Below are 21,758 nucleotides of genomic sequence, written 5' to 3' on the forward strand. Positions count from 1 at the left end.
TAGTTGTTTAGTAATCCGAAAATGTCAGAAACATTAACTTGATTGACCATGCCGTAGGTCATGTTTGTTACATGCAATGTGCTTTTTGGAATCCACCGGACAGATGTTGCTTTCCGGTTTTGTGGTGAAACAAAGGTGTGGTTGAATTTATTCTGCCACTGTGTTCGTATTGTCTCAGCCTTAGGCCTATATATCACAGTGGCAAGGCATATGAACTAACAGGCTATAGAGCAAACATCGCAATTATCACAACACATGGGTTGTAATATGGCATTTTTTCCTGGCTTCCCCGGGGATTTTACCAACTCTCCACTACTGTATGTTATTTGATTTCTTTAAACAGGTTATGATGAGGTACACTACATGGTCAGAAGTATGTGGGACCGGGGGGCCTCCCGAGTCACGCAGTGGTCTAGAGATCCACTAGAGATCCTGGTTCGAGTCCAGGCTCTGTCGCAGCCGGCCGCGACTGGGAGACCCATGGGGCTTGGCATTGCACATGGTGATCTTAGGCTTGTGAGCAGCTGCTCGGCTATGGAAACCCATTTCATGAAGCTCCCGACGAACAGTTCTTGTGCTGACGGTTGCTTCTGCAGCTGAGCCTTTGTTGCTCCTAGAAGTTTCCACTTCACAATAACAGCGCTTGCAGCTGACAGAGGCAGCTCTAGTAGGGCAGACCTTTTACACACTGACTTGTTGGAAAGGTGGCATCCTATGAGGGTGCCACGTTGAAAGTCACTGAGCACTTCAGTAAGTCCATTCTACTACCAATATTTGTCTATGGCGATAGCATGGCTGTGTGCTCGATATTATACACATGTGAGAAACAGGTGTGGCTGAAATAGCCGAATCCATTCATTTGAATGGGTGTCCACATACTTTTGTATATATAGTGTATCTATGCTAACGTAGCTCCCTAACCCTGTTTCCTAATCGGCTGTGTATGTGTGTCATCCACCAATTACATACAGTCATCCTCCCAAACAAGTTCAAGTGCACATCAACAACAGGGCTTTCTGGGACACAAACCAAAGAATCGCTGTAGGGAGAACCCTTTAAAAATATCACCTCGCTATACCAACAACCACCACCCCCAGCGAATTCTACCTTCCCAGCCCTGGGTGTGATTTGTGTTTGTTATCTTTGTGGACAAAGGGACTGTAAAGCCTGTCTCGTGTTTGATGAGTCTCATATTCACACACACCTGCCATGCACAAACAAACAGGGCTGTGGATTCAGGAGAATGTCATTATTTAGGAACCTAATCTATATTTTTATATAAATGGAATCTTATAGAAGGATCCAGACATTTTTCACTTGGTTTGGAGAAACCTACCTCACCAGCGAATTCACTTCCTGAGCCTCACTCTGGAGTTCCCGGGCATCAAAAAACATGAACAAAGACTCCAAAAACACCCAAATGCGTCCTTTTACAAACAGCAAAGCTCTCAGTATAGTGATGCAGGTCTTTAGATGTTGTACACGTAAAGTTGTGTCATTCTCACTTCTTCCTGGATGTTTTTGGAGTCTTTGTTCATGTTTTTTGAACGCCCTGGAACCCTAGAATAAGGTTCAGGAAGTAAATTGCAAGGGAAATTGCAACAAAAAAAAGTGTTTTGACAGATTAGGTTCCTAAATAATAAAATATTGAAATTGGGAGCTGGGTGTTGTTGAGGAAAGGTAACTCTAGTGACATCTGAGGCATATGTAAAGTAATCTGGCTGGTAGCGTGGCACGCCCCTACACTGGTGAGTCATGGGTGAGGCACGCATAAAGACGTGAGTGAAGAGGAGGTACTCTGGCCTGCCTTCCAACTACGTCTGAGTGGGAAGGTGGTTTAGGACTATGCTGAGTATAGCATGCCAATTGAAGTTATGAATTAAAATTTAATTCATAAATAAAGTTTGCACTTGTTGTCTATCAGAATTTCGATTTCCCTGTTTTTATTCTCATTCATATTTTTCCTGAATAGAATTGACATTTACCCCAACCCTGAATGACTGGATATTATTAGTCACTCTAAGCCAGAGACAGTATGTCTTCATTCTGGGATTCCACACGCCTTATCAGGAGTCTCAATCGAAGCTGTTGGGCAACAATCCTAGATTAACACGCTCAAGACTGCCAACTGTTTTCGCCCTGATAACAGAATATCACAGTAAGAAAATGGTACAGGCCTAGAAAGAATATACACAGTGTGTATGTTTGATTGAAAAACAAATAAAACCATTATTTTAAATTGAATTAATTCAAAGAACCATTCCCTAACACGCATGTCTTGACATTTACACCTGATTGCTGTCCAACGTCTATAAACCTTTCATTCTAATCATTTTACCTACTGACATCAATGGAAGTCATTTGGTCCTAAGGCTCTACTCTGATTCTGGAGTGGCGGTGGCATTGCCTTTCAAGCGTCTCCCAATCTGCATTCTTTGTGTTTGTGTAATGCACGGCAATGCAACCATAAGCTATAATTAACAAGAGACATCTGCATTACGGAGCACGTCTGTTGGCGGCTTGGTGCTTACAGTGAATTCGGAAACTATTCAGGCCATTTCTCTTTTTCCACATTTTGTTACTTTACAGCCTATTTCTAAAATGTATTAAGGACATTTTCTTCTTAATCAATCTACACACAATACCGCATAATGACAAAGCGAAAAACAGAAATACCTTATTTACATAAGAATTCAGATCCTTTGCTGTAAGACTCGAAATTGAGCTCAGGTGCATCCTGTTTCCATTGATCATCCTTGAGATGTTTCTACAACTTGAGTGGAGTCCACCTGTAGTAAATAAAATTTGTTGGACATGATTTGGAAAGGCACACTGTCTATATAAGGTCCCACAGTTGACAGTGTACGTCAGAGCAAAAACCAAGCCATAGGGTCGAAGAAATTGTCCGTAGAGCTCAGAGACAGGATTGTGTCGAGGCACAGATCTGGGGAAGGGTACCAAACATTTCTGCAGCATTGAAGGTCCCCAAGAACACAGTGGCCTCCATCATTCTTAAATGGAAGAAGTTTGGAACCTCCAAGACTCTTCCTAGGGCTGGATGCCCGGGCCAAACTGAGCAATAGGGGGAGAAGGGCCAAGAACCCTATGGTCACTCTGAAAGAGCTCCAGAGTTCCTCTGTGGAGATGGAAGAACCTTTCAGAAGGACAACCATCTCTACAGCACTCCACCAATCAGGCCTTTATGGTAGTGGCCAGACGGAAGCCACTCCTCAGTAAAAGGCACTTGGAGTTTGCCAAAAGACACCTAAAGGACTCTCAGACCATGAGAAACAATTTACTCTGGTCTGACGAAACCATCCCTACGGTGAAGCATGTTGGTAGAAGCATCATGCTGTTGGGATGTTTTTCAGCGGCAGGGACTGGAAGACTTGTCAGGATTGAGGGAAGCTGAATGGAGCAAAGTACAGAGAGATTCTTGATGAAAACCTCCTCCAGAGCACTCAGGACCTCAGACTGGGGTGAAAGTTTACCTTCTCTTCCAACAGGACAATGACCCTAAGCACACAGCAAAGACAATGCAGGAGAGTATTCGGGACAAGTCTCTGAATGTCCTTGAGTGGCCAAGCCAGAGCCTGGACTTGAACCTGATCGAACATCTCTGGAGAAACCTGAAAATAGCTGTGCAGCGACGCTCCCCATCCAACCTGACAGAGCTTGAGAGGATCTGTAGAAAAGAATGGGAGAAACTCCCCAAATACAGATGTGCCAAGCTTGTAGTGACATACCCAAAAAGACTCGAGGCTGTAATTGCTGCCAAAGGTGGTTCAACAAAGTACTGAGTAAAGGGTCTGAATACTTATATAAATTTGATCTTTCAGTTTTTTATTGTTTTATACATTTGCAAAAATGTCTAAAACATGTTTTTGCTTTGTCATTATGGGGTATTGTGTGTAGATTGATGAGGGGGGGAAAGCTATTTAGAATAAGGGTGTAACGTAACAAAATGTGGCAAAAGTCAAGGGGTCTGAATACTTTCTGAACGCACTGAATATCCACCCAGGAAGGGTAGGACTAATATTCTAAACTAAGGTGATACAATAAAATCTGAGAGAACAGAGAAAATGTCCAATTTCATTTTCAGTTTATTGACTGAGGGCTGTCTATCATTCAGTTTGGGCCATTGTGAGTAAGTGAGTGTGAGTGGCTGGACAGGAGAGGAGAGAGGGATGGTTGGATGGATGGCTCTCAGAGGGTCAGCCCCAAAGCCCTGACCCCAGGAGGATTTGATGCCATTTTCCCACGCAGGGAGCCGACCTGAGAGGAGCTTGTTAACAACATCTGCCCCAGTTCAGGAAGATTAACCCCCACCACATCGCCCCAACCCCCGCACCTCCACACACATACACACACAGACTGACACACACAAACACACCCCTCTGCTGGCTGTCAGTCTTGCCGGTCCCACACGAGTGTCACCACTCCGGATAGGCCTGCCCCAAGCTGGACATACAGTGCGCTCCAGGCCAGGCCATCTGAGATCAGAAGGAAGGGCCTCCTGGAGATCCCAGCCATAGCAGATCAATACCAATAAAGCCTAAGTCTGCTTCTGGACTGGAATGGAGCCTGATAGACAGACTAAGTCTAACATCTCATCTGAGTTTCTGTCTCACTGCAACTGTCACCTACACTATATGGCACAAATCAGTCTTAACCCATTTTCCATTTTGGATGACGCACGTAGTGACTGTTTGAAGAGTAAGAGCTTGATTTAAGTATGTAAAAGTGTGTTCATTTTTGGAACGAGGTGTGTCCTGATATAGACTTGCTGAGCAGGTTCAGGCCACATAGTAGGCGCGTGATGTCACCAACATCAGTCAGTGGGCCTGTCACAGACTTTAAGAATTACTTTTCCATTTATGACATTGATGTAGATCTAACACACCTACTCATAATCCCTCACAACACCTAGTTAACATACTAGGACACCCAAATAAGTGTGTCATGACTTGTCACAACTGAATGGAAAGACAACAGGAAAAACGGATAGAAATTCAAATATGACACTGAAGCTCTGTAATACAAAAATGTAATACATGTACGTAAGTGGAAGAGAATAAAAAATGCCCAGAAAAAAAAACTGATATCAAGCATGACGACACACACAAACAGTTAAACACGCATCAACACAAATCAGCACAAGCACCACACAGCAGCAGATAGAATCCTCTGGGAATCCGCTGAATCCGTGTTCTACAGGGGTATAATTAGGTTCGTTTTGGAGAGGGGGGTTAAACAAACAGGCCCAGTGAGGTCATAGGCAGATGGAAGTGGGGATATGCCCGCACTTGCTGAGTGTGCACAGTGCTCCACATGACAGGCCCTGAGAGAGGCCCTGTGGGCGATCAGCAGGTGGGGGGGGGGGGGCTGACGGTGGCCAACAGCACACCAACAATGTTCTCACTGCCAGAACATTCACACCCAATCAATAGATCAGGGTTTGGCTACTTAGCTACATGTACTGTATACGGTTTTCCAAGATCTCATTTCAGAACTAAATCAGGATTAGCCATGTTATAAGTGTCCTCAGGAAAAACAACACGGATAATAGTTTGGCTACTTAGCTACATGTACTGTATACGGTTTTCAAAGACCTCAGATGGGAAAACAATGCATTACAATTAAATGCACCAGAAAAACGTTGATAACTCTTACATCAAATGCAGCAGTAGAACTTTGATAACTCTTGCATCATATTTGCTGTAGGGCCTTGCTATCCTAATGGAAAAGTACAACAGAACTGAATCCTCCTCAGTTATCAAACAAACTATGAGGGCTGAGGCCGCTCCGCTCGGGGATCACATACCAACTGACTGATCTAGCACATTTTGACAGATGGCACAGAACCACCATTCTCTCTGACTCCGGCCCAGTGCAAACACCTCCGACATGGCCGACTGGGGAGGGAAAAGCTGCTTAATTGCAAAAAAATTACTTGGAGAGGGTGATTAGCTGACGGGCGGCCGCTAGCGCACTAGAGTGATTTAAGACCCTTTCAGTGAATGCAGGGAGGTCTGGATAATCTTTCCCTCCACAAAGGTGCGTGGGGCTAATCCAGGCCGCTTTGCTGAGCTGTGGATCAAATCCCACAGGGAGTGTGGGAAGGCCAGCGGGACAGCCAACGCTCCGGCCCACTTGGTGGCCAGCGTGGCCTATCCCAGGGTGCTTTGCACCAGTATAGACCTGCCTGCTTGCTCCATACCTCTGCTGTAAGGGTGTTGGACAGAAGGAGTGTGCTGGAATGCCAAGAAACAGGGTCTCAGATTGTTGTTGTGTGTGTGTGTGTGTGTGTGTGTGTGTGTGTGTGTGTGTGTGTGTGTGTGTGTGTGTGTGTGTGTGTGTGTGTGTGTGTGTGTGTGTGTGTGTGTGTGTGTGTGTGTGTGTGTGTGTGTGTGTGTGTGTGTGTGTGTGTGTGTGTGTGTGTGAAGTAGTAAGGAATTGCATCCAAATGGACTCAATCCCTTTAAGTATCTTATTTCCTAATAGCAGCAAAAACTAAGCAGAAATCTGAAGGAAACCTTTTCTGTGTATGAGTCGGTTTCATATTCAAGCGTTTTATTCAGTTTGTCAAGTCACATTCAAAACAAGGATGACTAATTAAATGTCATAATATTTAAATTATTTAATCTAATACTTTTCAGCTTTTGAATATTCTGACAACAAAAGATTATAAAAATAATTGTGTCTGGAAATTAAGTATCTCAAAAAGCTTAACGAAGCTTATACTTTGTCAATAAAATGTGTAGACCTATGAATTCCTACATGAATTGTATCTTTTGCTTGTTAATTGACTAATATATGCCTATTCACACTCATTATCCAACCAATTGAACATGTTGATGATAAACTGTGTGCAATAAAGGAATGGATTTACAGGTATGGGCCTATATCCACATGTGTATCTGCTACTATTGTAGGGGAGAGTGGGGTAAGTTGAGCCAAAGGGGTAAATTGAGCCACCCTTGTTTCTTGGAAACCATACAGAAAGTTAATCATGTGACCAAATATTTAGGAAGAAGTCATCATTTTATGAAGTCTGAAGGAAGAACCCACATAGAAAAAGTTCTAAGCAAGTTAGGTCCAAAAAATTTGATTTTTACCAAGTCAAATTAATTTAGTGTCAGATGTTTCATTATGCTTGTATCTGAACCAAAGAAGATACTTTTAAGATGTTTCTATATATCAGCTGGGGGTCTATATAAGCCTCAATATGAGGTCCTAAACCTAGCATGAATGTCCGTCCTTGTAGCAGCTGTGTGGGCTAATCAAAATGTTTGCCTTGGGGTAAGTTGAGCAAATGGCCATGGGGTAAATTGAGCCAACGGTTGAGCCAATGGCAAGTTGAGTTTTCTTCCCAGGCGTAATGCAAGGCATTATCAACATCTTGGCCATGTTCTCTTATAATCTCCACCCGGCACAGCCAGAAGAGGACTGGCCACCCCTCATAGCCTGGTTCCTCTCTAGGTTTCTTCCTAGGTTTTGGCATTTCTAGGGAGTTTTTCCTAGCCACCGTGCTTCTACACCTGCATTGCTTGCTGTTTGGGGTTTTAGGCTGGGTTTCTGGACAGCACTTCTAGATATTAGCTGATGTACGAAGGGCTATATAAAATAAACTTGATTTGATTATCGTTGGGATATGAGGTAACAACAGAGCCTATGTTAAATCTGTTTTAAAAAGTAAAATATGTTAGGTGATAAGCCTGTGTTAAGCTTAAACTTATTAAATACAAAAAAAGAGATTGTGATTGTGTTGAATTGTGTTTTGTAAATAACGATTGATATGGTATTTAAAAGGTAGTGGTAATATTTCATTCTGTACAGAAATTTTAAGGCAGCTTAATTTACCCTGTCCCGCAGCCGGGGTAAGTTGTGCCAAAAGACCAGATTTCAAAACTGTAATGTTTACATGAATTCTGATTATTTCCAGGAATACACATAGATATCTTCGTTAGAAACAATACTATCTCTGCCTTGTCAGAGTGACGCTGAATATAAAAAACGGCTCAACTTATCCCACTATAATATGTATGAATGTAAAATGTTGATATACATTGATCCAAAGTCAATATTGGAAAGACTTGAGGAAGACGTTGCTGAATTCCAAGGTGTAAAAATGAGCGGTCTAAACGATTACATTATAACAGAAAGTCAACACAACTTTCATAGTTCACCAGCTTGGCAGTTGTCACCATAACTTATCTGATAGAACCATTCAGAGACACATTCCATAAAACCAACTATAGACCACAGTAAATATAGCTTACCGACAAAACATTCCATTTCGAAAGGAAAACTATATTGAGTAGGCTACACTATGTTGCATGGTTTGGTAAGAAACTAAAGTTCAACTATTGATTAAAGCTGTCCAATATGCCTAGAAGCAAATCAGTAAGAAGTTCAATTCAGGACAGAGTAAATTAAACAATCTCCCTTCTCAGATAAGTATGGGAAAATGTCAGCAGTAACTTGGAATGGTTAGGTATACTTTTTATTGGCGCATTATCTTTTACATTGAGATATTTAAAAGGTGCTGCGTTGTTTTCCTATGTCAAAACAACATTGTACAAGTCAGTAGGCTAATCATTGATACCCCTTATTTAGGAATAGGCCTACATAAGATTCATGGAGTCAAAAATGTACTCTGCAACCAAAGTTAATTCAAATAGGCGTATATTTCGATAATTGTTAGAGATTAGACTAGTCATTAAATTTAACAGAATTATCCTAAATATTGGGCTACACGCTACTTTAGACCTAGATTTAACTTTTTGTTTACAGTAAACCTATTTGAGGAAAACTTGAGTTATAGACCGCGTTCATCCAGCATGTTTGAGTTTATTAGTCAAACTTCGTTACACCCATCGTCTAAGATAAATCACTTGCTGTTCAATGTTATGCTCATTTCATTCTGTGAGGCGGCATCTCTCCTAGGATACCTGACAGATTTCACCCATCAAACTCACGTCATATCCCCTATAGACAAATACAACACAGGTGGCTCATACCCCACACAATCACCCAAAAAAACATAGGAGTCAGTAATCTTGTTTCGTACAAATTTATTCATCATTTAAGAATAGAGGATGGTCTTAAAGTAGAAACGTCAGTTTTAAATAAAACCTCTTGGCCCATGATATGGGTTAACCTGACACTGTCAAAACATCACAGAAAGGGAAATTGTCACAAAACAAAAAATGGAACATGACGTAGGCCTACAGAGGGTTCACAAGCTTAAAAAAAACAACTTACTATAAATAAACTTGCGCTTGCGACCCGCACAGTCTTACATTTCATTAAAACCTAGGTCATAAAGAAAAAGACTACAAAGATTGACACAGCCGACACAAACGGACATTCTACAAATTAAGTGTAAACATTTATGATCCAACTCTCCATCCAGCTTTTCTGAAATACAATGGCGTCTTCATGAGGCCACGTGCCTTTTTCATAGAGAAAAAAAATTGCATTAAAATATAGAAGTCCATTTCTCCTACAGAATTTGATTGCGTATACTCATGATAAAAGACTCTTTGCAATGCAATTTACTCTGGTGGGCTCAACATTCAACTTCAGTCCAGGATATGTACTTTTAAAAATGCTTTTAACATGGACAACTCATTGAGATGAGATAAAAAATACAATTTCATTTGTTTTAAACAAAACTACTGAACGTCGACTCTTTTAGCAATCAAAATGTTCAAGTATCCGAAGTACTTAAGTTCAGTCATTTTCTCAAATGTGGGTTAGGGGTAGCGTTCCGTTCACGCCAGTCCCCGCGGTCTGATAGTGCGGATGTACACTGTGTAACCGACTGGTCTGAAGGGAAGAGTGATCCGCGCCGTCTCCACCGGGAGGCAGGTACATGCTGATCATATCCCTCAGATCCCCCAAACACGCTCTCTGGGAGTGGGAGGTAATCGCCGGTGGAGGTGAGCTCGGCTCAGTCTTGCATACGGATGCCATGGAGCCCAAGCCCATGGCGTTGGAGGTCTGCTGCGTGTATGCTGGGGACATGCTGTACGTGGACGCTGCGTTCATGTAGGTCTGCGCCGAGGACATCATGGGGTACTGGAGCCCTGCCATCTCATACCGGTGCATCTGCTGGATCTGAGGGCTGTTCATGCTATGATGCGGAGGGTAGGCCAACTGGTCCTGCATGAGGGAGTACGCACTGTTTGGCCAGCCATTCATGTGAGCATAACTGTCCATCCGCTGTCCCACCGAGACGCCGTTGTTAACAGCGTTGGCACCTGGCGCCAGAAGTCCTCCTGGCAAAGAATACTTGTCTTTCTTGAGCAGGGTTTTGGTCTTCCTGCGGGGACGGTATTTGTAATCCGGATGCTCCTTCATGTGCATGGCGCGCAGACGCTTGGCCTCGTCGATGAAGGGTCTCTTCTCTGCGTCGGTCAAAAGTTTCCAGTCTGCACCGAGCCGCTTGCTGATCTCAGAGTTGTGCATTTTTGGGTTCTCTTGTGCCATCTTTCTCCGCTGTCCACGGGACCACACCATGAAAGCGTTCATAGGCCTCTTCACCCGGTCCTGGTCGTTGGCACTATTGTTCTTGTTGCCCGCAGCGGAGCCCGAATTGGACTGCGGGAGCGGGCTCTTGATCTCGGTTTCCATCATGTTATACATTCAAACGGCTTTAAATGTAAACTCTCAGGCGCGGAAAATGTATAACAAAATGCCCTCAGACTAAAAGAGAGGTAGAAATAGTACTGACCACCAGACTCGTGTGAGGGAAAAAAGTTGTCAAAAGAAGCTAAGGTTTTGCCAGGTGCTTCCAATGTCTCACTTCTCGTCAGCAAGCTCTGTTCACCACGGCTCTAAAACAGAACTCTGCAAACTTGTCCGCCAACCTCAGCTGTTATTAGTGCCTGGGCCATGTGATTTGGATTGACAGTGTAACAATGAGTGGCTCTCGACCAATCACAGCGCTCTGTTTTGGGCTGAGTTGGAGAGAGAGATATTCAACTTTATACATAAAGAACACGTTATAAGGCAGTTAAATTATATTTTAGTTGATCTAAGTAATTAAAGCGTACTCTAAATGTATATATGCATTTTAGAATATGTCTGAAACCGGACAGAAACAAAAGGAATCTTAGCCTGTAGCGTTTTAAATAAAACAAATACATTTGATTGAACGGATCACGTCGACAATTTAAATTGATCATCAAATATATTAGCCTAATAGTGCAATATATAGGTTGGAGTTTGTAAATGGTATAGACTTGTAAGTGCTATACAATTTTACACTTGCGTATAAAACTATTATGAATTAATTCGGGCAAACCCTGTCTATATATAGAGCAAGTGCGCCAGGCGTAATTTCTTAATTTGTAAACGGTCTTGTTAAAGAAAAAGGTGGAAATCAAATAATCCCATTCAAGTGGCGACATGGAGGCGGGGTTCCAAAAGGCCTAAATGAGTGCAAGGCAAATATCGAGGCAGAAAAGTGGTATTCTCTCCCTTCATTCATGAATTCTCTCACGTCCTTTAAATATCAAGATAATACTATTGTGCTGGACTGGCATCTATAGAATTTGAGGTTATCGTGCTCCCTCATACGGAAGGGTTTGTGTCAATACCATTTCAATTGCAGCCAATTTCAGACGCCAATCTGTTTAAAAAAAAGGCCTATTGAAAATGTGTCTGATTATCATTTTCAAAATGGGGATTTGTCATGAATTGAATTAATTTATTAAATTGTTAATATGTTGACAAATTCTGATTAATCAAAAAAGCTTGAACATTTTGGAAACATAAATGTGGGTTACTTGGAATAAACTGCGTAAATGTGCGTAATTGTCACAATAGACTGGATTAAAATGTCAGTTTGCTGTGTCCGTTTATATATGCAAGTGCGACTTCACTTGCTATTTCTCCACTAGTTTTGGTTTATCTCAGTAGCCAGTCCTAAAAACAGCCAACATTGGGACTGGCACACCGGCGAAAGACGAAACCTTGATACATCAACGACCTCTTGTGGAGAGACGACTGCCTATAGCTCGAACAAGGTACCTCCTCGAAAAGTTTATTTTGAAGGGTTGATGGTGCTCTGAGAAAATTAATGTTCGTATTTAACTTGTCGTAAAATTCGACAGCCGTGTGCGTAAAACGTTTTCGCTCTGTAGTGCTAATGGTTGTTAAAATGGTCACCGCGGAGAGTCACCGATTTACATATGTTGCTTTACAAACGACCCGAAACACCGCTCCTGTTGAGCAGTTTAAACAGATATGACATTCTCTCGCAGCCCTCAGGCAAACTTTACACCTGCTAATGACTACAAGCCTTCGCCAGTCGAAAACGTCCTCAATTAACACCTCCGCCACTCAATATTGAGTACCACAGATCTGTGAGCAATCTAGGGTTTCAAATATTCATGAGGGAATTCTCCACACTAAAGACTTCAGGATTTCACCAAAAGAAGTAAAAAATCTCAATTTACATCTAACATATTGGAGTTGTGTAAGCATATTTATGCTTATGAATTGGATTTCAATATCGAAAAGTTAGATTGTTCAAAACATTAAATATTGTAACCTTTTTTCAACATAATTATTATCAAGGCTTGAAAATACACAGGCCTGACATTAAATGTATCCAGAGTCCATATAGGCCTACCACATAATAACAACCTGATGTAATACATTTGACGATGGCGAACATTGAAAATGTGTCTATAGAGAAAGAGTACATTTCATTTAGTTGAAGACAAAATAAATTAATAGCCATAGAAACGCAGTTCTACACTTGCTATCCAGCTCATAGATCAAAATATTGATTTGCCTCGACGTTAATCAATTGAGAGCAGACATCCCCCCGCGCATTTCAGTGAAAAGCTGTGTTGATTGGTCCGCCATTAACAGAGCACAGGACATGTCGCTGAACCTCTGTGCTTGAGTTAACCCATCTAATTCTCAGAAACCAGTCATTTGTTTATCTGGGAAGATTCAAAAACTGATCCGCTTGTAATCGTTTTATGGTAATCGACCAGACAGCGGGAAAAGAAAAACTCGGGGCTCAGTAAGGAGGACCTACGATGTGCACCTAATTTCCTAATTAAGGACAGTGGAGGGCGAGGAGGACCACCAGCAAAGCCTGCCAGTGTTCGGCCTCAGCGAGTTCCATGCCCCTCAGGCCCCAGAGCGTCACGGCTTTCAGAATCACACTGTTGAACATTCACAAATGTACTCCAAATACTTTCAAGTATGCCGAGTAATGTGCAACGAGCATGCAAACAAAAGTAGCCATATCTGATAGTTTATTTCTGAACAGGACCTTCATTTTAATTTGATCAACTTGTCATGCATCACCAATAGATGCAGCAATTTAGTGGCAAATAAAAAAGCATATTTTATAAAAATGTCTTCAATATGGTATATCATCCAAGACACACAGAGATATTTTCTGTGAAATATCCAACTAAAGCCTCGTTCGATAACCTGCCCCAGCACCAACAGAAGCCCTCTCATCAACAATTGGCCAAGAGATCCCATTCATTGACAAGAACAGGCTTGGCCAACCAAGCCGTTTTTTTATAGTCCAATTTATACAAAAATCTTTTTTTAATAAAATGTATTGGGTAAAAGCATATTCCCCAGATGGTGAATTCAGGATAAAACACTATAGCCTACACTAATACATGTGCAACCCTTCATGTTGTATAATCTCTATTTCACACAATATGATGAGGAGGTAGATATACTAAATAGTATATAATGAACAACGATATTTGCGCAGGGCTTTAGGCTAATTAAAATTCATTCTACTTCGGTCTAATTGACACAAAAGCTGCATTAATTCCCCCATTGAAAGGAGACGCAGTTCCCTATGCAAGCTTAGCGTAACTGACTGAATAAAGCTTTTGGTCAGAGAAATTGAATTCAGGACGGACAATGTGCTGGCGCAGAGCTGCAAGGCGCATGAAAAACATAATATCCCCACTGAAATAAATATATTAGACGTGGCCGTTTATGCGTTTATCATTTTTAAATAAAGACTTTTGGCTGATTTAAACCCCCCAAATTGAATAGAGAGGTGTATCTGTGGTATTTAACTAGCCTTATCAATATACCTGTAAATAAATCATTGTGGTGGTTTTAGTTGCTGGCTATAAGGGTTTGTTGCTTGGCATACAATGAAAGAGAAAATAAATGTGTTATAAATGTGAAACTGATCCGCCAGTTCTCTATTTAATCCATAAGGGAAAACTCTACATTTGGCCTGGGAAAATATGGATATCCCCTCAAACGGACTATAAACCATTGCATTAGATGTCCATTTAAACCCCACGGCCTCTGGAATCAATAACTTTTTTGTTTCAGCTCAGTGACTGCGGACAAGGCCTTTGAGAAACAGTAATTAATAAAGAATGGGTTTTCAATTACAGCCACAATAGAGACTGTCTCATTAAGATTTGCATGATTTTTGGACCAGGAATGCAAATGAAGATGCAATTTACGTACGGTCTGCTGTTCCCATTGTGCCAGTGTGAACGGCTGCGTCCTAAAATAATATGCATGTGTCACTTCAAGGAAGGGCAGTACAGTGGGGTTATTACCCTCGTTTATTGTAAAAGTCATAACAGTTGAACGAAGGCATGCTCCTGTAGATGTTTAATGTTATTAACCGCATGCGTTGCTGCATATAGGCTATATTTTCACGTGTTTAATGTCTGGATGTAATGCAGGGTCATTTTAACTTCTAATCACATGTCACCAGAGATTACGTAATGTACTAATTGCATTGACAAAATGACCACAACTTTGAATCCCCCAAATGAAAGATTTCTGCAAAGTTAAATAACCAGGATACACACTCCGTATGTCTAAGAATACAACTAAACGGCGTACATTATTGTTAATTCATTTATAACTGAATGTTAATTCAGTATTCCCATTTCCATATTTTTGTACAGTATGTTTTCAGTCTGCTGTCTATAGACCCTTTAAAAATGGCCTAATGTGCCATGCATAATAGTCGATGCCAGTGTCAGACAATATTCCTCAATTGTGCGTATAATATTTATTTTTTTACTAACGAGCAACAGCATCACTGCAGCAGACGGGAATTACTGTCTGTTTATTGATCCTAACGATATCACACCAGTTTGCATCATGTGCGCGGCAACTCCTACGTCACTGTTGTAGCCAAGCATATCAAGTAGTAGCCGACAGTGAGCAGCCGTGATTCATTTAGCTGGCATCTTTAAGCATTTATCTGTCACATTAGCATCATTTCGAAAAACAGTCCATGTCAAGGATTGTATGCCATCTATAAATACATATTTGGGAAATATGTGAGGGTCAATTCCCAAAAGAAAACAAAAGACTGTTCTCTCTCTCTAAAACAATATAATGCCCAGATTTTGTTAACACAATGCAGAGAACAGACAGGTCTAACAACTCCTCAACATTTGTTCCTTCCATAGGCTAAAGATGCAAGAGATGCCTGTATTTATAGCATCACTGCTCCCAATGCATCACATAGTGGGTGTAAATGAGGGCTGGGGGAAGTGGGTTTCATGACTAAACAAGCTGTGTGATTGTGAACCAGAGGATGAGAGGCAGTGCGTGACTGTTAGAGCATCATGTCATTGAAAGCCACGTCCATGACCCAGTCAGTCATTAGATGGAGGGACTGTCCGTCACACCTTCAAAAATACACAAAACCAACACTCGGAACATTACTAACTTCCCCTTTTCACAGGGGGCCAATGACCTTTAGTGGTGTTTCATATGTCTGTTGGAGCTAATGGAGAGAGGTGCATTTTTTTCACTGCTGCAGAAGAGTCACTTGTTGTGTTTTCATTGCACCGGTGAGGCTCAGCTCTGAGGCATTATATTATGTCCACGCTCACCACCACCACCCAAATTGCATCTTGGGTAGTGCGTACGGCCCAGTACATCACTGGGCCCAAGCTTCCTGCCATCCAGGACCTCTAGAGGAAAGGAAGACTCCAGCCACCCTAGCCACCCTAGACTGTTCTCTGCTACCGCACGGCAAGTGGTACCGGAGCGTCAAATCTAGGTCCAAGAGGCTTCTTAACAGCTTCTACCCCCGAGCCATAAGCCTGCTGAACAGCTAATCAAATGGCTACCTGGACAATTTGCAATGACCCCACCCCCCTTTTTTTTACACTGCTGCTACTCACTGTTAATTATCTATGCATAGTCACTTTACACCTACCTACATGAACATATTACCCAAATTACCTCGACTAACCTGTACCCCCTGTATATAGCCTCGTTATTGTTATTTTAATGTTGCCCTTTTATTTTTTGACTTTAGTTTATTTAGTAAATATTTTTCTTAACTCCTATTTTTCTTAACTGCATTGTTGGTTAAGGGCTTGGAAGTAAGCATTTCACGGTATGCTCTACACCTGTTGTATTCGGCGCATGTGACAAATAAAATGTGATTGGATTTTGTTGGGTCCTCTGGAATGTAACCATCTCAACTGAGCTGGGACGCAAAGACAACATGCAACATGTTATGACCCTCCTGTAGCTGTCTGAGGAATGCCTGAAATGGAGGCTTATTTTTTTCCCAGCAGCCCAAGCATGTCGTTGCTCATTGTGTTCCAGTGTGAGTAGGGCCGGGCCATGGCTGCTGACACACACAGTCCCCGGTGTAATCTCTTTAACCCACCACTGTCATCAGCAGACAAGGCGTGACCACCCAGCACTCTCTCTGCTCCATCTCAATTAGCCAATAGAGTGTCCTGAGGCTAGCCACTTCTGGGTTTATGTGTCTTACTTGGTGTCGTATTCGTGGCTGCATACATAAACACATTTTCTCAGGCACACCCACAGACTCACCGATACACGTGTGACACGTACGCACACATCCACTGAGGAGACAGCATTCACCTTACAGACATAAGATACAGTCACCTTTGAGCTACAACTCTCAGGCCTAAATGGACTGTAGCAATAGCTTCTTCCTCTCCGGAAAAGGTTATTTCAAATGAATATCCTGAACACTAAAGTGTAATTGGTTGTTTACTTGTGTTTTAGAATAAATAACACCCTTAATGTGTGACTAAATTGAATAGACTGAGTTTAGGAAATCATTTAGTCACTCCTGAAGGACTCCTTAAAGGTCTAATGCAGCTGTTTTTAATCTCAATATCATTTCTGGGTAACAATTAAGTACCTTACTGTTAAATGGTTAAAAAGGGTCAAAAACTAAAATGGCCTCTTAGCAAAGGGACATTTCTCAAGCAAGAATTTTGCTAGGACTGTCTGGGAGTGGTTTGTGTGGGGAGGGGGGAACTGAAAATGAGTTTTTATTGGGAAAGAGGTTTGGAACTCTCCTTCTTATTGGTCTGTTAACTAATTTACCGCATGGTGATGTCATCATAGAAGGCAAAACACCATCCCACCAAAACAGGCTGAAATTTCAGGCAGTCTTTTCAAACATATCTTAAACTAAAAGGGCATTATAATTTTCACAATTTCACAGCCTTATTCCAACCTCATTGTGTGGAAATATATATAAAACATAGGAAAATCACGTGTTTGACTGCACTGGGCCTTTAAGCAAAATATGCATTTCATATAAGGGTTATAAACCAATGAAACTCAAAGTTATAATTAACATATGTCACACAAAAAGGGCATTAGAGAAGAAGCATTTAAAATGAACGTACCATTTCCTTTTCCTCCCTGGAGCACATTTTAAAACAATAATCCCTTACTTTTAGTATGGATGATTTAAAAAACAGCCATAAGAACACATTTGGTATATGGTGCATTAAATGAAGAATTACCCTGCATTATAAGATCACGACCATTGAAAGCTAATTTCGATTAAGTTTTAATTAAGCAGAACGTTTCTATAAATATGGTCATTGCTTCTGAGCTAGTGAGTCAAGCCGGGAGTTCTAACAACCCATTGTTTTAGAATGAGGACTTAACATGACAACTTCTATGTTTGTTCAGAGCAGATTCTGTAGTTGACAATTTCCTCAATTGAAAAAAAACCTTTAGATTATAATCTGTTGTAATCTCTGTCATCTCAATTGATCCTATGGGCAAATCATATCCAGCCATCTCCTCTCTGAATGAACTGTAGCCCTGTATCTGTGGTGGTCTATTAGTCTTGTGGATGCCTTCACTATATGTGTAATGTGGCGAATACTATGTAGTCAGCACAAAAGACGTGTGCTGAGACAGAGGGGTAAGTACAGTCAGAGCCATAGAGAGTGTATATGACTCTGGGTAAGGTATGCTTAATGTCATTGTTCTAACCTAGGCTGCTTGCTTTATAACACAATACCCTGTCTGTCTGCAGGCTGATGATGCCTTCCTGTTTAGTGATGTTGCCACCTGTAAATCACATTTTATGAACCACCTCTGTCTACTCTGCATTATCGTTTTAAAGACTCTTATTGCCTGCTTCGTGGTTAATTACAGCACTCATTATTTCTCATGTATCTTTTGAATCATTGGCATGTTCTACAGTTCTCCCAAAACAATAGAAACTTTCTCCTTTATTGTTTGGGAGAAAGTGCTGGATTGTCACTTTCTTGCTTCGCGTCATGCCCCAGCACGCGGCTGTTTTTTGTTTTAGCCATCATTGAGATAACACTAATCTAGCCCCTTTAAAAAAGAAAAAGAAACAGTCTCTTTGTCAAGCCTTCATTAGTTTAAGATAATATTGTGAGAATGCTAAATTAATTGGCAGAGTGTATCTTTAATTAATGAAATAAACCCAATGTTGTAATATGATTAATACCATGAAGTTGTTATCTGTATTTTCCCCCAAAATAAATGTGGAATAGAAATACCTTGTGCATTAATTGCAGAAATGGATGATTTTACAGCAGCCAAAGCTGGCTGAGGTAATTACAAAAGGTAATTTAACAAATCTTTAAGAGAGAAACAAACAAGTATAAAATTGATATATTAATCATTAGCGTCATTATGCCTAATCTGTGCATAATTTGGGTGAAAATGACAAATCTCTGTTGCACGCCAAGCACTTGATAATGGAGATAGTGACCATACATTTTGTCACAGTCATGGTCTCATTAAAAAAGGGCACAATTTAATTAAGAGTTAGCCATCGCCCTCCAAATACATTAATTACCTTGAGCGTGACGAGATGATTTTGGGGGATTACTGATGATTTCATTACAGCCATTGTTCTGTGCGGAGCCCGAAGTAAGGTGTGGAAGTGGGCGTGTTGACAGGGTAATGGATGGGCTGGCCTCAGAAGAGGGTGCTGCTGGTGGTCACCTTGTCTGTGGTAAGGAGGGGTGAGTTTAGCTCAATTTGAGAGGTGAAACAGATGATTGTGCTCCCTGCTGGACCTCCAGAGGTAGCAACACATCAACTCACGACTTAACCAGGGTCTATTTAGGCAATAAAGCCAGAGGCGTTGTGGTATATGGCCAACATACCACGGCTAAGGGCTGTTCTTATGCACGATGCAACACAGAGTGACTGGATGGAGCCCTTAGCTGTGCTATATTGGCCATATACAACAAACCCCCAAGGTGCCTTATTGCCATTATAAACTAGTTACCAACATAATTAGAACAGTAAACAAGTAATTTTGCGTCATACCGTGATATATTTAAACAATAATGTTCAAGGGCTTGTGGGATATGTATGTGCCTGTACCCAGGCACTCCACATTGTGTCGTACTTAAGAAGAACAGCCCTTAGCCGTGGTATATTGGCCATACAGTGCATTCGGAAACTATTCAGACTCCTTAACTTTTTCCATATTTTGTTAGGTTACAGTCTTATTCTAAAATTGATTAAAATGTTTTCCCTCATCAATGTATGCACAATACCCCATAATCACAAAGCAAAAACTGTTGTTTAGAATTTTTGCAAATGTATTAAAAATAAAAAACTGAAATGTGACATTTACATAAGTATTCAGACCCTTTACTCAGTACTTTGTTGAAGCACCTTTGACAGCCTCAAGTTTTCTTGAGTAAGAACCTACAAGCTCGGTACACCTGTATTTGGGGAGTTTCTCCCATTCTTCTCTGCAGATCTTCTCAAGCCCTGTCAGGTTGGATGGGGAGCACTGCTGCACAGCTATTTTCAGGTTTCTCCAGAGATGTTCGATCGTGGTTCAAGTCCGGGCTCTGGCTGGGCCACTCAAGGACATTCAGAGACTTGTCCCAAAGCCACTCCTGCGTTGTCTTGGCTGTGTGCTTAGGGTCGTTGTCCTGTTGGAAGGTGAACCTGAGGTCTGAGGTCCTGAGCAGAGTTTCATCAAGGATCTCTCTGTGCTTTGCTCATTTAATCTTTGCCATCTATCCTGACTAGTCTCCCAGTCCTTTCCACTGAAAAACATCCCCACAGCATGATGCTGCCACCACCATGCTTCACCGTAGGGATGGTGCCAGGTTTCCTCCATACGTGACGCTTGTCATTCAGGCCAAATAGTTAAATCTTGGTTTTATCAGACCAGAGAATCTTGTTTCTTATGGTCTGAGAGTCTTTGGGTGCCTTTTGGCAAACTCCAAGCAGGCTGTCATGTGCCTTTTACAGAGGAGTGGCTTCCATCTGGCCACTCTACCATAAAGGCTGCAGAGATGGTTGTCCTTCTAGAAGGTTGTCCTTCTAGAAGATTCTACCATCTCCACAGAGGAACTCTAGAGCTATGTCAGTGTGACCATTGGGTTCTTGGTCATTCCCCTGATTGCTCAGTTTGGCCAGGCGGCCAGCTCTATGAAGAGATTTGGTGGTTCCAAACTTATTCAATTTAAGAATGATGGAGGCCACTGTGTTCTTTGGGACCGTCAATGCTACAGAAATGTTTTAGTACCCTTCCCCAAATCTGTGCCTCGACACAATCCTCTCTCTGAGCTCTACGGACAATTCCTTCGACCTCATGGCTTGGTTTTTGCTTGACATGCACTGTCAACTGTGGAACCTTATATAGACAGGTGTGTGCCTATCCAAATCATGTCCAATCAATTGAATTTACCACCGGTGGACTTCAATCAAGTTGTAGAAACATCAAGGATGATAAACTTAACAGGATGCACCTGATCGCAATTTCTAATCTCATAGCAAAGGGTCTGAATACTTAAGTAAATCAGGTAATAATTTTTTTTTAAATCATAAATTTGCAAAAATGTCTAAACCTGTTTTCACTTTGTCATAATGGAGTATTGTGTGTAGATTAGTGAGGATTTTCATTTATTTAATCCATTTTAGAATAAGGCTGTAGTGTAACAAAATGTGGAGAAAGTCAAGGGGTCTGAATACTTTCCTAAGGTGCTGTATATAACAAACCCCAAGGTGCCTTATTGCTATTATAAACTGGTTACCAACGTAATTAGAATGGTAAAAATAAATGTTTTGTCATACCCGTGGTATATGGTCTAATATACAATGGCTGTCAGCCAGTCAGCATTCAGGGCTCGAACCACCCAGTTTATCATGTCTGATATACCACGGCTTTAAGCCAATCAGCATCCAGGACCCAAACTACAAAGTTCATAAAAACATTTGGTAACATGTACAACATAAGCAATAGCACATGAACGTGTGCATAGTCTACACCACAGGAGGTTGGTGGCACCTTAATTGGGGAGCACGGGCTCATGGTAACGGCTGGAGTGGAATAAGTGGACTGGTATCAAATACACCAAACATGTGTATTTGTATGATGCCATTCCATTCACGCCATTCCAGATAATATTATGAGCTGTCCTCCCCTCAGCAGCCTCCTGTGGTCTACATATGCAGAAAAGATC

At 41.5% G+C, this 21,758-nt stretch overlaps 1 protein-coding gene and 1 long non-coding RNA gene across 4 annotated transcripts in view; both read right to left on the minus strand.

Moving 5' to 3' along the window:
* Positions 1 to 21,758, minus strand: part of LOC129858034 (uncharacterized) — a 55,936-nt gene that overhangs the window by 30,282 nt on the left and 3,896 nt on the right. Inside the window, exon 3 of one of the 3 annotated variants that reach the window (XR_008759979.1) lies at positions 19,121 to 19,274. The exons of the other annotated variants lie outside the window; for them this stretch is intronic. This is a non-coding gene — a long non-coding RNA (uncharacterized LOC129858034). The remainder of the gene's footprint in view (positions 1 to 19,120; positions 19,275 to 21,758) is intronic. 3 annotated transcript variants of the gene reach the window in all.
* LOC129858033 (transcription factor Sox-3-like) lies at positions 9,061 to 10,876 on the minus strand. Its single transcript, XM_055926913.1, has one exon. The coding sequence runs from the start codon at positions 10,651 to 10,653 to the stop codon at positions 9,751 to 9,753; it is 903 nt and encodes a 300-aa protein (XP_055782888.1). The 5' UTR covers positions 10,654 to 10,876; the 3' UTR covers positions 9,061 to 9,750.

Source organism: Salvelinus fontinalis, chromosome 6 (genome assembly GCF_029448725.1).
Source record: "Salvelinus fontinalis isolate EN_2023a chromosome 6, ASM2944872v1, whole genome shotgun sequence".
Lineage (NCBI taxonomy): Eukaryota > Metazoa > Chordata > Actinopteri > Salmoniformes > Salmonidae > Salvelinus > Salvelinus fontinalis.

What these genes read in the sequence shown, in the direction of transcription:
- LOC129858033 (XM_055926913.1), bottom strand. Translation starts at nt 10,653, where the DNA reads ATGTATAACATGATGGAAACCGAGATCAAGAGCCCGCTCCCGCAGTCC.